At 36.0% G+C, this 13706-nt stretch overlaps 1 protein-coding gene across 1 annotated transcript; it reads left to right on the top strand.

Moving 5' to 3' along the window:
* The first annotated feature begins 978 nt into the window (after window positions 1-978).
* Window positions 979-11510, top strand: LOC118798018 (sodium/potassium-transporting ATPase subunit alpha-1-like). Its single transcript, XM_036557314.1, has 22 exons — window positions 979-1058; window positions 1198-1299; window positions 1437-1496; window positions 1721-1924; window positions 2080-2193; window positions 2274-2408; window positions 2820-2937; window positions 3112-3380; window positions 3906-4214; window positions 4422-4556; window positions 4648-4840; window positions 4919-5094; window positions 5176-5312; window positions 5423-5573; window positions 6553-6721; window positions 6807-6961; window positions 9118-9241; window positions 9461-9606; window positions 9712-9842; window positions 9931-10032; window positions 10882-10973; window positions 11258-11510. Exons 1-22 carry the CDS (start codon window positions 1047-1049, stop codon window positions 11284-11286), a joined length of 3063 nt encoding a protein of 1020 aa, XP_036413207.1. The 5' UTR covers window positions 979-1046; the 3' UTR covers window positions 11287-11510.
* The last annotated feature ends 2196 nt before the right edge of the window (window positions 11511-13706 follow it).

Genomic DNA, 13706 nt, shown 5'->3' with positions numbered 1-13706 from the left:
AAATAGTCTGTTGCAAGCAGCAATTTTTCCACATTACTAACAGCTGGAAACTTTAATTCCATCTAACTTGATATATGCAACAAAGTAATACGTAACAAAAAAAGATTGAACAAAGCATTGGTGGGATTGGGCAATGGCTGATTTATTTAAATCAGCCAGGGCCCACCAGTGGTCCCAAAGTGTCATTATACACTGCTATAACCTAAGAATAGCTCAACTAGTTTGCATTGAGGTCTCTGTAGTTACTGAATAATAAGGCTTAGTATATAATAAGCCTAGGATTTTAAGGGGTTAAAACCCAAAGCTCACACTGTGTGAGTTAAATGAACACATGAAACACACTATGCAATTTCCAGTATCAAAGTCACAATATGAATAGCATTATTTGCTCTTTAATGGATAACTAGTCAAAATTATCCAACATGTTGGTAAAGGTGTAGAAGCAGCTCTCACATACAGGGCAAGTGCTGTCAATGTTATTTGAGTTATAAAACTGCAACACAGATCAGCCAAAACCAAAATAATAAGTTGGCCAATTGTGTGTTTGGAGCAAAACACCTGCCAATTCTGATCTTGGCTGATTATGATCATGCGCAATAATAAATGCTTCTTGAGTGATGAAATTGATATCTTGGCAAAGAGGACACCATTCTACATTTTCCATTTAGAATATGCTTGCTCCACAAAAGGTCTTATTTGGGTGAATGTACAAATAAGGTGTTTATGTCACAAGCGGCTTTCTCAGAACACTGCCTTATGGGCAGTATTGGAATATTACTGTGTAAACACAGAGGTTGAGGATTTTAAATGACCTACCTGTATGAATGCCTTGTGTATCTACAATACTTTAAAACTTTTCCAAAAACACTTCCCAGATGTTGCCATGGAGAAATTCAAATGACCTGCCTATGTGTCTGGTTCTGCCCAAACCTCCTCCCCTTTGGACAGGTGAATTGGTAAGGTATAAAGGTTTGTCAGCTGGATTTGGACAGGCATGTACATCAATGTGTAACTAGAGAGTAACTGAAGATCTTAAAGATAAAAAGATGGGGTTAGGAGTGAGTGGATCATATGTTTCTTAAATCAAATGCACATCAGGCCACTCAATTTGTTTATATCAACCCTGATTCTGTAGTTGTACATTTTTAATGCCTGAGAGTAGATATGCACAATTTAACACTTATGTATTTTGTATAGACAGGAAATGATAAGTACAAGTTGGCAGCAACTTCAGAAGATGGGGACAAAAAGAAGAAAAAGAGGAAGGACATGGATGAACTCAAGAAAGAAGTGGATCTGGTAAGAAATTAACATAGTAATGTTTTGCCATTATTTTCAAGGCAAGATATGAAAACATAATATTGCTGCATTTGTGTGAAAGCACTGTGAATTTTTGATGTTTGACTCCTGTATCAATCACATTGTCTCCTATGCAGGATGATCACAAGTTATCCTTAGATGAGCTGCATCGCAAATATGGAACTGATCTTAACAAAGTAAGTTTTTGCAGTGAATGAGCTATATTCTTCTAATGTACTTAGAAGAATTTAAGAAAAAATCAGTCTTTATGCCAATTATTAATCTGTTTACAAAGTAATAAGCAATATATTTTACTTTGAATAGTTTTTATTTTTCTGTCTGTTGTTTTCTTATCTAAACCTAATTGGTTCATGTTGTCCTAAAAGAAAAACAACAACCAGTTCTTCACTATATCTGTAAGGGTTTGTCCAGTTCCCGTGCAACGGAGATTCTTGAACGTGATGGCCTCAATGCACTGACACCCCCTCCAACTACACCAGAATGGGTCAAGTTCTGTAAACAACTCTTTGGTGGATTCTGTACACTACTGTGGATTGGATCTTTCCTTTGTTTTCTGGCTTTCGCGATCCAGTTTACTACAGAGACTGAACCAGAAAGTGATAATGTAAGAGATGAATGTTGCTTGAAAATCCCTTCTCCTCCACAGCTTCACAGCTTGTTAAGTGAAAAAAATAATTAAGATTTACAGTTTTGTAACACTTCCTTTTTGTCATGATTTTTTATTCGTTCATTCATTTACTTGTTTGTTTGTTTTTACAGTTGTACCTGGGTATTGTTCTTGCTGCTGTGGTTGTGATTACTGGTTGCTTCTCATACTATCAAGAGGCTAAAAGCTCAAGGATCATGGACTCCTTCAAGAACCTTGTTCCACATGTATAATGCCAGCAAACTGTAATAGGAATTATACTCTTTCTGCATCTCAGCCCTCAAATAATTAAATTTTTCTTATATAGCAAGCTCTGGTTATTCGAGATGGTGAGAAAAGGAGCATTAATGCTGAGGAAGTTGTCGTTGGTGACCTTATGGAGATTAAGGCTGGTGACAGAATTCCAGCTGACCTGCGTATCATCTCTGCACATGGATGCAAGGTAAGACAAAGACCTAAAAATAAAATGCTAGCTACATGGACGAGGACTGGAATTATAATCAGGTGTTCAATTAGAGCTGGGCGATATGGCAAAAGTATAATATCATGATACTTTGGGACTTCTTCACTACACATGACATGACACAATATTTTTTATTTTCTGATGTTGGAACAGAGCTCCACATTTTAAAAATACTATAAAAGACTATAAATACATTCATCATTTGTATTAAACATTTCACACACTTCCTAATTAAACAGGAATAATTATTCCCTCCCTGTAATCAAACATGCCGTGAAATGTTTTTTAAGTATTGACAATATACTTTCTTTTTACATATTGTGACATGATTTGTTATGAAATACATATTGTCATATTGCCCACTTTATGTTCAATACTCCTCTCTTTCAGGTGGACAACTCTTCTCTGACTGGTGAATCTGAGCCACAAACCCGTACTCCTGACTTCTCTAATGAAAATCCTCTAGAAACAAGGAATATTGTGTTCTTTTCCACAAACTGCCTGGAAGGTATAAACACATACATGAGCTGTAAAAAGAACTACTACACTACTATTACTAATATTAATGCTGATGCTAATAATAATAATAATAATAATAATAATAATAATATGAATAATAATAATAACAATAATAATAATAATAATAGCAATAATGTGTGGAATGTGCAATATTCTTTCTCAGGTACTGCCAGAGGTATTGTTATCAACACTGGTGATCGCACTGTGATGGGTCGTATCGCTATACTAGCCTCAAGCCTTGAGGGTGGACAGACCCCAATTGCCAAAGAGATTGAGCACTTCATCCACATTATCACTGGTGTAGCTGTTTTCCTGGGCGTGTCCTTCTTCATTCTGTCCCTCATCCTTGGATATGGCTGGCTGGAAGCTGTCATTTTCCTTATTGGAATCATTGTTGCTAATGTGCCCGAGGGTCTACTCGCCACAGTCACTGTAAGTATTGTACCAAGTAATGCAAACTCCATATGGTTCAAAGTGGATTTTCCTTTCAAGAAGTTAAGAAAATGTAGTTAATTACATATAATGCATAAGCATTCCTGGAACTGAACTTCCCCATGCATTGTCCATCTCTATTAGTATTGATTTTTTTGATAATAAGAGTGATATAGAAAAACGCTATACAGTGGATAAGAGTATTATTGAACTTTAACCACATTGTTTTTCTTTTTTTTTTTTTGCTGTACAAGCCTGTAAATCTGGTATGTAAACCCAGTAGGAATGTTTTAAAAGAATGCAGTGTCTGTTGCCACCCATTCAAAAGTTTCAAAACCCAGGGCACAGATACATTTGGCCAACCTTGGTATCTAACTAGCTCCTGGGACTGGTATCTGTCAAAAAGGACATGATGCTTTCATGATATAATAAATACTGAAATGTAAATATATTCTGAAATATGATTCAGGAAATTTAACTTCATGCATCTATAGCTGCTACTTTTATTCTTATTTATTCTTATAGGTCTGTCTGACTCTGACTGCCAAACGAATGGCCAAGAAGAACTGTCTGGTGAAGAATCTTGAAGCTGTAGAGACACTTGGCTCCACCTCCACTATTTGCTCTGACAAGACTGGAACCCTGACCCAGAACCGTATGACTGTGGCTCACATGTGGTTTGACAACCAGATTCATGAAGCTGACACCACAGAGAACCAGAGTGGAACCTCTTTTGATAGAAGCTCTCCTACATGGTCAGCACTTGCTCATGTGGCTGCCCTGTGCAACCGTGCTGTCTTCCTTGGGGATCAGAGCAAAGTTCCCATCCTCAAGGTCTGGCTATAAAAATGTAAAAAAAATTCCTGATCTTAGATCTTTTTCCTTGGGCTTATTTTGATTTAATCACAGTTCCATGTCTGTAGTAGGTGTGAAACCTAGTAGGTCATACACCAGCCATGCCATTCTAGGATAAAGAACAGTGCGAGCACTACCTCCAGATTGTGACTGAATGACCGTGTTTGCCCTTTTCTTCTTTCTCAGAGAGATACAGCTGGTGATGCATCTGAATCTGCCCTGCTGAAGTGTATTGAACTCTGCTGTGGTTCAGTCAAGGAGATGAGAGACAAGTACCAAAAGCTTGCTGAGATCCCCTTCAACTCCACCAACAAATACCAGGTGCTTTACTTAGCGTTTCAATAACTTTTTAAAATGTAGTAACTTCATGGACATTAGTGAACCTAACAAAAGCTAAATTTTTATTCATTAGCTCTCAATCCACAAGAACCCTAACCCCTCAGAGACTGAGCACTTATTAGTAATAAAGGGTGCTCCTGAGAGAATCCTGGACCGTTGCTCAACCATTTTGATTCAAGGAAAAGAACATCCCTTGGATGATGAAATGAAGGACGCTTTCCAGCACGCTTATGTGAAACTTGGGGGACTTGGAGAAAGAGTGTTAGGTGAGATGATCTAAATAAATGCACTCTTTGGTAGTTAAAGACAGCTTGTATTATAGACATTTATTCTCTACATTGCAGGTTTCGGTCATTTCAGTCTGCCTGATGATCAGTTCCCTGAGGGCTTTGCATTTGATACAGAGGAGGTGAACTTTCCCACTGAGAACCTGTGCTTTGTTGGCCTCATGTCCATGATTGATCCTCCTCGTGCTGCTGTACCAGATGCTGTTGCTAAGTGCAGGAGTGCTGGAATCAAGGTACAGTGGTTTATTTTATATTACACTGCAAAATTTGTAGATCTTTATGTCAGATGTTTCAATAATGTCATGTGTTTTCAGGTTATCATGGTCACTGGTGACCACCCAATCACAGCACAGGCCATTGCTAAGGGTGTGGGTATCATCTCTGAGGGCAATGAAACTGTAGAAGATATTGCTGCTCGCCTGAATATCCCTGTTGGAGATGTTGACCCCAGGTTGGTCATTTTTCAATGCTGTTTTGTTACAAAATAAACAATTGAAACATTTTGAAATGTTTAAATACGGGGAAAACAATATTTCAGACTAGTGTTAAATATCTTTCCAGACAAGCAAAGGCCTGTGTGGTCCATGGTGCAGAGCTGAAGGAAATGAGCCCAGAGCAACTGGATGATGTCCTGAGATACCATATTGAGATTGTGTTTGCAAGAACTTCTCCACAGCAAAAACTCATCATTGTGGAAGGTTGCCAGCGACAGGTACCATAAATATGACAGTGCTGTGCAAAGTCAGAAGGCCGACCTTTCATTTATTCAATTTCAAGTCAAAACAGACATGAAGTACAAGTTATTTTTCAGTGACACCTACTGACACTTGAGCTCTTCCATTCTTCCAATCCAGTGAACGCAAAAATTGTTCCTAAAGGTTTGGACACAATGTATCGACATATGGTTTTTCAGTGCATACATCCCAAACCTTATAGGGTATTTGGACTCTTCGTCCATTGGAATACCATGAGAGTCTTTTCTGCTCCCCAGCACAGAATAGAGCATGCTGTTTGATGGTCTGTTCCAGTAAAGGAGAGATGATAGTGATGACAATGATGATGGGGCCCCAATTTCCACAATAGAAAATCAAACTCCAGTCTTGCCTCTAAAAAAATTCTTCCACTGTGAGAAGACAACTACATGTTATAGAAAAAATGAAAAGGATGTGTGACTGTCTGAAAGAATGTTTAATTGTCTAAAAGGATGTGTAACTATCAAGAAGCTGTTACTAAGAAAAGGAAACATATAAAAAAGAAGAACATTTGCAAATCAAATAAAGAAGCTACCAGCCACCCCAGAGCCCAGACCTCAACATCATGGAATGCGCTTGGGATTACTTGGATTATGAAAAACTCTGGAGGGGTGGAAAAATATCCCTGCAGATGTCTTTAAAAAACTTAAAGCTAGCTTAACAAAAAGTATAGAAGAGTGGGCACACTTGACAATGACAAATGTGATGTTATATTTAGTTGTTGAAGCTTTTTTGTTTTTTTTTTCTCTCAAATATATGTTTTCTGCTTTTTCTCTGATACTGAAAAATGAATAACTTGTCCTTAATGGTCGTTTTTACTGGAAATTAAATAAACAAAGCGCTCTGTATTTTTTATGTAAAATTTGATCAATTTGAGTGTCAGTGAAGTGGTCTTTCATGTTTTTAACTGTCATTTTTTGTCATTTCTTTTGCTGACAGGGTGCCATTGTGGCTGTGACTGGTGATGGTGTCAATGATTCTCCTGCTCTGAAGAAGGCTGACATTGGTGTAGCTATGGGTATTGCTGGATCTGATGTTTCTAAACAGGCTGCTGACATGATCCTTCTGGATGACAACTTTGCCTCCATTGTGACTGGAGTAGAAGAAGGTAAAAAACAGCGCTGAAGTGCTTACAATCAGGTTAAGTTTGAAATTAGCAAAGTATTGTAATGAAAATGTACTTCTCTTTTTAGGTCGCTTGATCTTTGACAACCTCAAAAAATCAATTGCTTACACCTTGACAAGTAACATACCTGAGATCTCCCCTTTTCTGCTCTTCATCATTGCTGGCATTCCTCTCCCTCTTGGCACTGTGACTATACTTTGTATTGACCTAGGAACTGACATGGTAAGAATATGGGCATTCATAACACATCATATTTATTAGAGTGTAATGTAATTATTTTACAAATCCAATTCCAAAATAAGTTGTGACAGTCGGAAAAATTCAGATAAAATCTGAATGCAGTGATTTGACAAGATGTGAAACGTTTTGTCTTATCAACTTCTTTGTTTTTTGTAAATGAATTTATTCTCAAATTGATGCCTGTACCGCTTTCCATGATTCCAAGATCAGACTGAAATGTTGTGAAATGTTCAAAAAACATCTTTAACAGGTGATCCAATCATGCTTGAATATCAAAGGAGCATCCAGGCCTCTTTATGAGGTCAAGGCTCACCACTTTGCAAAAAACACATCAGCAAAAATTCCAGCAGTTTAAAAATAACATTCCTCAGCCAGGGGTTGCAGTAACTTTAGGTATTTCACAATCTATAGTCCATAATGTCATCAAAAGATTCAGGGAATGTGAAATCTCTGTGCCTAAAGGACAAGGCCTGAAAACAAATGAACACCCATGACCTTTGACTCCTCATATGTCAGTGCAAAAAAAACAGCATGCTTCTGTGACGGATATTACCACAAGAGCTCGGGAATTCTCAATCAAAACACTGTTGCTGCATCCACAATGCAAGTTAAGACTGTACTGTGCACACTGGATGTCATATGTCAACAATGTCCAGAAATGCTGCTGACTTTTCTGGGCTCAATCTCATCTGAAATGCACGGTAGAAACGTGTTTTGTGGTCAGATGAGTGAGTCTTTCAGATTTTTTACAGAAATAATAGATGTTGTGTTCTCTAGGTCAAAGAAGTAAAGGACCATCAAAAGTTCAAAAGCCAGAATCTGTCATGCTATGGGGGTATTGCAGGGTAACATCAGTGAAAGCAATGTCAAGAATTAATGTTAAACATACTTTGGAGCAAGATGTGTTGCATTTTAGGTGCTTACTTATTTAGAGACAGCCAAGCTTATTTCAACATGACAGCATCAAGCTATGTTGTCATGACTGCGTATTCAGTGTGGGTGCTAGACTGGCCTGTCTGGATTCCAGATTTTCAAGATTTTAAAATGCTTGTCTTATTAAGCTCCAAATACAACCACAAAGGCCCTGTACATTTGCACAGCTGGATCCTTGTGCAACAGTAGACACCAATTCAATTGGTGTCTACAGTCCCCAAGTGTTGTTAAAAAGAAAGGTGGTGTAACACAGTAGTAAACATGCACCTGTCCCAGCTTGTTTGGAAAGTGTCGCAGGTGTTTAGAATTTAGAATGAGCATTCCACACAAAGCTTTACACAAAGTTCCACAATGAAGTTCATAAGGTAAAACATAAATATTGTTTTTATATTATTTTTAGTGTAATACAGGTCAAACTGAATGTACAAATCACTGCTTTCTGTTTTTATTAGCATTTCATATACTGTTCCACTTTTTTTGAATTTGGTTTGTAAATTTGACATTTTTTTTCCAGAACTTTATTCCACTACAGTGCAGATTTAGCTTTCTTTTTGTTTGCATGCACAAAAAACTCTAAATATCATAAACACATATTTGCAAATTAAAACCATACAAAACTATCATTATTGCAAATCAGTAGTTAAATAGCAACATGAGATACCTTAGTCATTTGGACAGAGAAGAGAATATTAACCAGCTTAAAATATGCACTGTTGTTTTTTAAATTTAGATCATCACATCTGACAACTTGAAGTGAATTCCTTACACTTTGGCCAGTATTTTAGTGGACCCACATAGGACTGGAATTTTGACAGCCATAAGAGACATAAAGGCCACACATAAATGTATAAATACAAGCTTGAACAATCTTTGCTTATGTATTACAAATAAATAAAACAGCACCTCATTCTCAAGAACATACAGGTTGGTCTTTTAGGTTTCACTCTTCCCCTTCCCAATTAAATAATAATCTGACTTTTTATGATACAATGCTTTGAATTGAGAACCTAGAATATCATCAATAAGATACAATATCCTTTTTTAACTAGTGAGCTTCAAAAAGAGCTATTTGTGTAGTTGAAACATTTCACATTCTTCACAGCATTTTCTACTGACATTGGAACTATACCGATACCTGGTATCAGATCAGTGCCCTCTTTACTATTTATTAGTATCTTAAATAAGCATTTTAAATCATTTTGCAGGTACCTGCGATTTCTTTGGCATATGAAAGTGCTGAAAGTGACATCATGAAGAGGCAGCCCAGAAACCCCAAAACAGACAAGCTGGTGAATGAAAGGCTCATCAGTATGGCATACGGCCAGATTGGTAAGACCACTAAGACCACACAAGTGTTACTTAAGAAACACTGGCAGATGAAGAGGTTTGGTATCAGGACAGTCACTTGGGGATCTCAAAATATGGTGGGTCTAATCCAAGGACAATCCTAGGATATCTGTCATTCGGAACTGCATAAAAGAAATATTCAAAAGTTATCCTTTTAGCCTTTGAACCAATTCAGTTTTTGTTCTTTTTGTGTTTATTTAGGAATGATGCAAGCAGCTGCAGGTTTCTTCACCTATTTCGTGATCCTTGCTGAGAATGGATTCCTTCCTTCATACCTGCTAGGACTGCGTATTGACTGGGATGATAAGTATCTCAATGACCTGGAAGACAGCTATGGCCAGGAATGGGTATGTTTTGCAAATCATGGCCAAGGGGGAGGGTCACATTAGAGCTGTTGGATTCTTCCCTTTTCACTGTGTCTTAAACAATGCATGTGTCTTTTTTGCTTGCAGACCTACGAGAGCAGAAAAATTGTAGAGTACACATGCCACACCGCATTCTTTGTCAGTATTGTGATAGTGCAGTGGGCCGACTTGATCATCTGCAAGACCAGGATGAATTCTATTGTACAACAAAAAATGAAGTACATAAACAAAGTGACAGATTTCAGCATTTTACATTGAATTAAGGATGTGTTTTCACATCATTTCTCACTTTTTTTCTGCTTTTAGAAACAAAATCCTCATTTTTGGTCTTTTTGAGGAGACGGCTTTGGCTTCTTTTCTGTCTTACTGCCCAGGCATGGATGTTGCCATCAGAATGTATCCACTTAAGTAAGTTTGGCTACAGTATAGTTTGCAAACAATTAATAGTGTAGTAATGTTTGTAATTTGACTCTACACCCTGATGTTTTCTCTTGAAGAAGAATTGCTCCTTTGGAAACCCTGTGGAATTCCACCAATGTTTAAAAATTTAATGGAATAATGAAATAGTCATTCAGAGTAGTTCGATGTAAATGCACTTTTCTAAAGAAACTTACAGTCAGAATTGTTCACAATGGTGAAACTGGATGTCTGAAAAGTTGAAAGCCTCTAAAATCTCCTTCACAATGTTATTACACACACAGTGTGTAACACAGTTACAAATATACTGCATGATGCCTGAGACATTGTTTCACAATAGTTATTAGATAAGATTGTAACCTAGAATATATATATATTTTAAATCTATTCATGGTGGAAAGGTACATGTTAAAGGCAAAATAGTGTCTAATGAAAGTATCTTTTTTGAACTTAGCAAAAAACTTAGAAGGCACATGTAGGTTCACTGGTTGCTTTGGATAGTGAATAATAATATAATAATCATATTGGCTAAATTTGTGCTGCACCATCACAACCCCTGGTTCCTATCATTGGCAAATAATATAAAGAAATCATAAACCATTTTCCATCAAACCACTTTGAATGACTTGAAATGTTCACATTTCAATAATTAAATTGCAAAATGCAATTAAATGCAAAATGATTGAAAAATCAGTGGAATTCCTCTTTAAAGGAGAATGTAAGAAACAGGAAAAAGGTGGTTCCACATCCTTTGTGTTGGTTCGTTTTAACAAATATTCACAATGGTTGGGAAGAGTTTTCTCTGTAATGTAAATATTGCCACCCCCTTCATTTTTTTAGACCTTGGTGGTGGGTGTGTGCCTTACCATACGCATTCATCATCTTCATCTATGATGAAGCTAGAAGATACATCCTTAGGCGGAACCCAGGAGGTAAGAACGGATGTGTATTTTTATGTTACTGCATGAAGAACCTTCAAAACATTCCAAAAATGTTTGTTAGTTTTATGATGTTAGATTGATGCTGATGGCTGATATTCCTATAATTATGAAAAACAAATGTTAAAAAATTTGACAAAGCAGGAGATGACATGAAGTGTGTTCAGCAGATAAGAAAGATGATTATCTGTATGTTCATAGATCAATGACAATGGAAATGGATTTCCTAATAATCCTAATAATAATTCCTAATAATCATTGTTTGTCTCTCTTTTTAGGCTGGGTGGAAAAGGAAACATATTATTAATCCAAGGAGAAAATCTTGCTCCAAAGACATCTACGAACATATAATTTGTACTAAGTAAACCAAAATATGTGAAGATTACTGATTGTTTCTGTTGTTGTTTAACTATGAAACAGCAATGACAAACTGTAAATACCTATTTTTTGCAGGAACTGGTGATGAATAAAGATGAATAAAGAACTATTAGGTATGAATTGATGATGAATAAAACCAATAAGACTACAAAACTGACTTGTAAATTATGTTTAATTATTTACGTTGCCTTTACAGTAAAAATCTTGTAAATGTCTGAATCTGTAAATGTCTGAAAAATTTGTGTGATGAACAGTAATTAATGTCAGTGATTAACTGTTCATCACACAAATTTTTCAGACAAATGCAAAGCAAAATTTGAAAGATTGTGGTTAGTTCATATGGCAAAAACACAACAGTACTAATGCAGCCAAAGTTGGTTCTATGCAGTGCCAGAATGGATAATGGGGAGAGTCGTGAGGTTACTGTGGGTGAAACCCACGCATATAAAACAGAACACCCTTCTGGTCACCCTAGTTGTGGAAAGTGACACAGTCAGACATCATTAATAAAACACAAGTTGTGCTTTGTGGTTAAAACATCCCAGCGGTGTAGATCAACTATGAGAGTCTGATGACACTGCATTTAATAATTAGTGTATCTTGCTGTAATTGCCTTATTTGCTGACCAAACAGGCGAGTGAATGTGCGCTAAAAGACTACATACCCAGCCATCACCATGTCTTGAGATGTCTTAAGACATGTCTAAAGACACATTATTTCATTATTTAATTTTTTCATTCTATGTAGGATGCATAATGGTATCATTTATTTTAATATATTGCATATCATTTTATAAACATATAAACATTACATACATTAGTACATACTACATTTATACATTTCAGAACAAATTTAACAACAAAAGTAATAATAATAATAATAGGCACATGGTTCCCAGTCTGTAGCTTTCTCTACAATAAGCCATTTTATATGAAACCACTAAATGATTTTGTTTACATCGCAATGACAGAATTATGCCAAGTTTAGAAAAATGTGGAATTCTCCTTTAAATGTTTCTGTTGCATTAGAAAAGTTTATGGAATCTGTGATATGATGAAAATTTATTTGTGAGTTCATACCATGCCTTCAACATGGTGGTAGTATGAGGGAAGACTCTTATGCAACTATTTTGTAATACAGTGTTGCTGCAAAATTTAAAAATTTATTTCAGTGCTTTTAAATACCTTTTTATAGTAATTAACCCTTAATGTTTTAAAAATGTGGTAAAATGTGTTAAATACATTTTTTTACAGACTATTTTACAGTTGCTTCATTTTTTAATGAAGGTATCATTTTATCAACTTTTAAAATAATAATAATAAGGAGAACAAGAACAATAATAAGTATGCATAAATTACAGTAAACTAATTTAAAGGGGTATGGAAAATCACTATTTTACAGTTTTGTATTTCCTTGTTAATCTGTTAAAAATTCAGAATACTTCTACATTCAAATAATTTACTCTGCAATCCAAACCACAGCCCATGAAAAAGCACCCACATAGCTTTCAAAAAATATAATTACAGTTATTGTTTATTGTTTTTACAACTGTGTATATGCACAGTACAATAGCGTCATCACACTTGATATGTTCTACAGACGGAGAAAAACATGTTAACTGACTTTGTGTAGAAATTTGAAATATACTGCAATAAATACACAGTTTTGACCAATGAATCTGATTTTAAGGTCTGCTGTTATTCCATATATAAGTTATGCTGAGGTTATTAACAATATAGTACTATGAATAATTATAAATGATAGGAAACAATTTTAAGATTTTTAGTCCATATTAATTTTTAACAAATTAATATGGACTAAAAAGAAAAACTGACCAACAGAGTTATACAGAGGTCTGAACCCCAGCAGCACTCCTAACATACCTGAGCCAGATAATGATCAGCTGTCAAACAATTAATACCAGACTCAGATGTGCTGGTAGCTGGAATAGAGCCAAGCTGTGGACATATGTGGACAGAGGAAACAGGACACAGACAACTCGATGTGCATATGTCCATGCCGTAATGCCTGAACACTAACATTACTGATATCACACTGCTAATGCTGTTACCGATCTCTCCTTTCAGATTTAAATCCGTGATGAGTGAGAAAACTGTCAGATTCACAGCCCATCGCTTCTTCCTCTGTTTTTTCTCAGTGTTGTGTCTTCTTTGTCAGAGATATGAGGAAAATGCATCTGTTAAAAAATCAATTTTAAGACAATAAATTTGAAATTACTTTTGGATCTGCATACACAAGCAGGCTGAATTTAAAGGGGACCTGTTATGCTAATTTCCAATGTTCATAAATTTATTTTTGGGGTCGACTATAATACATTTACATGCTTCA

This window comes from Colossoma macropomum, unplaced genomic scaffold (genome assembly GCF_904425465.1).
Source record: "Colossoma macropomum unplaced genomic scaffold, Colossoma_macropomum, whole genome shotgun sequence".
Taxonomy (NCBI): domain Eukaryota; kingdom Metazoa; phylum Chordata; class Actinopteri; order Characiformes; family Serrasalmidae; genus Colossoma; species Colossoma macropomum.
The sequence above is the reverse complement of the archived record's forward strand: the minus strand, read 5'-3'. Positions and strand labels throughout refer to the sequence as shown.

Excerpts from the sequence above, each read along its gene's own strand:
- LOC118798018 (XM_036557314.1), top strand. Across the intron at positions 5,095-5,175 it reads GCAGGAGTGCTGGAATCAAG|GTTATCATGGTCACTGGTGA; the intron begins GTACAGTGGTTT and ends ATGTGTTTTCAG. Across the intron at positions 9,843-9,930 it reads ATTGTACAACAAAAAATGAA|AAACAAAATCCTCATTTTTG; the intron begins GTACATAAACAA and ends TTCTGCTTTTAG.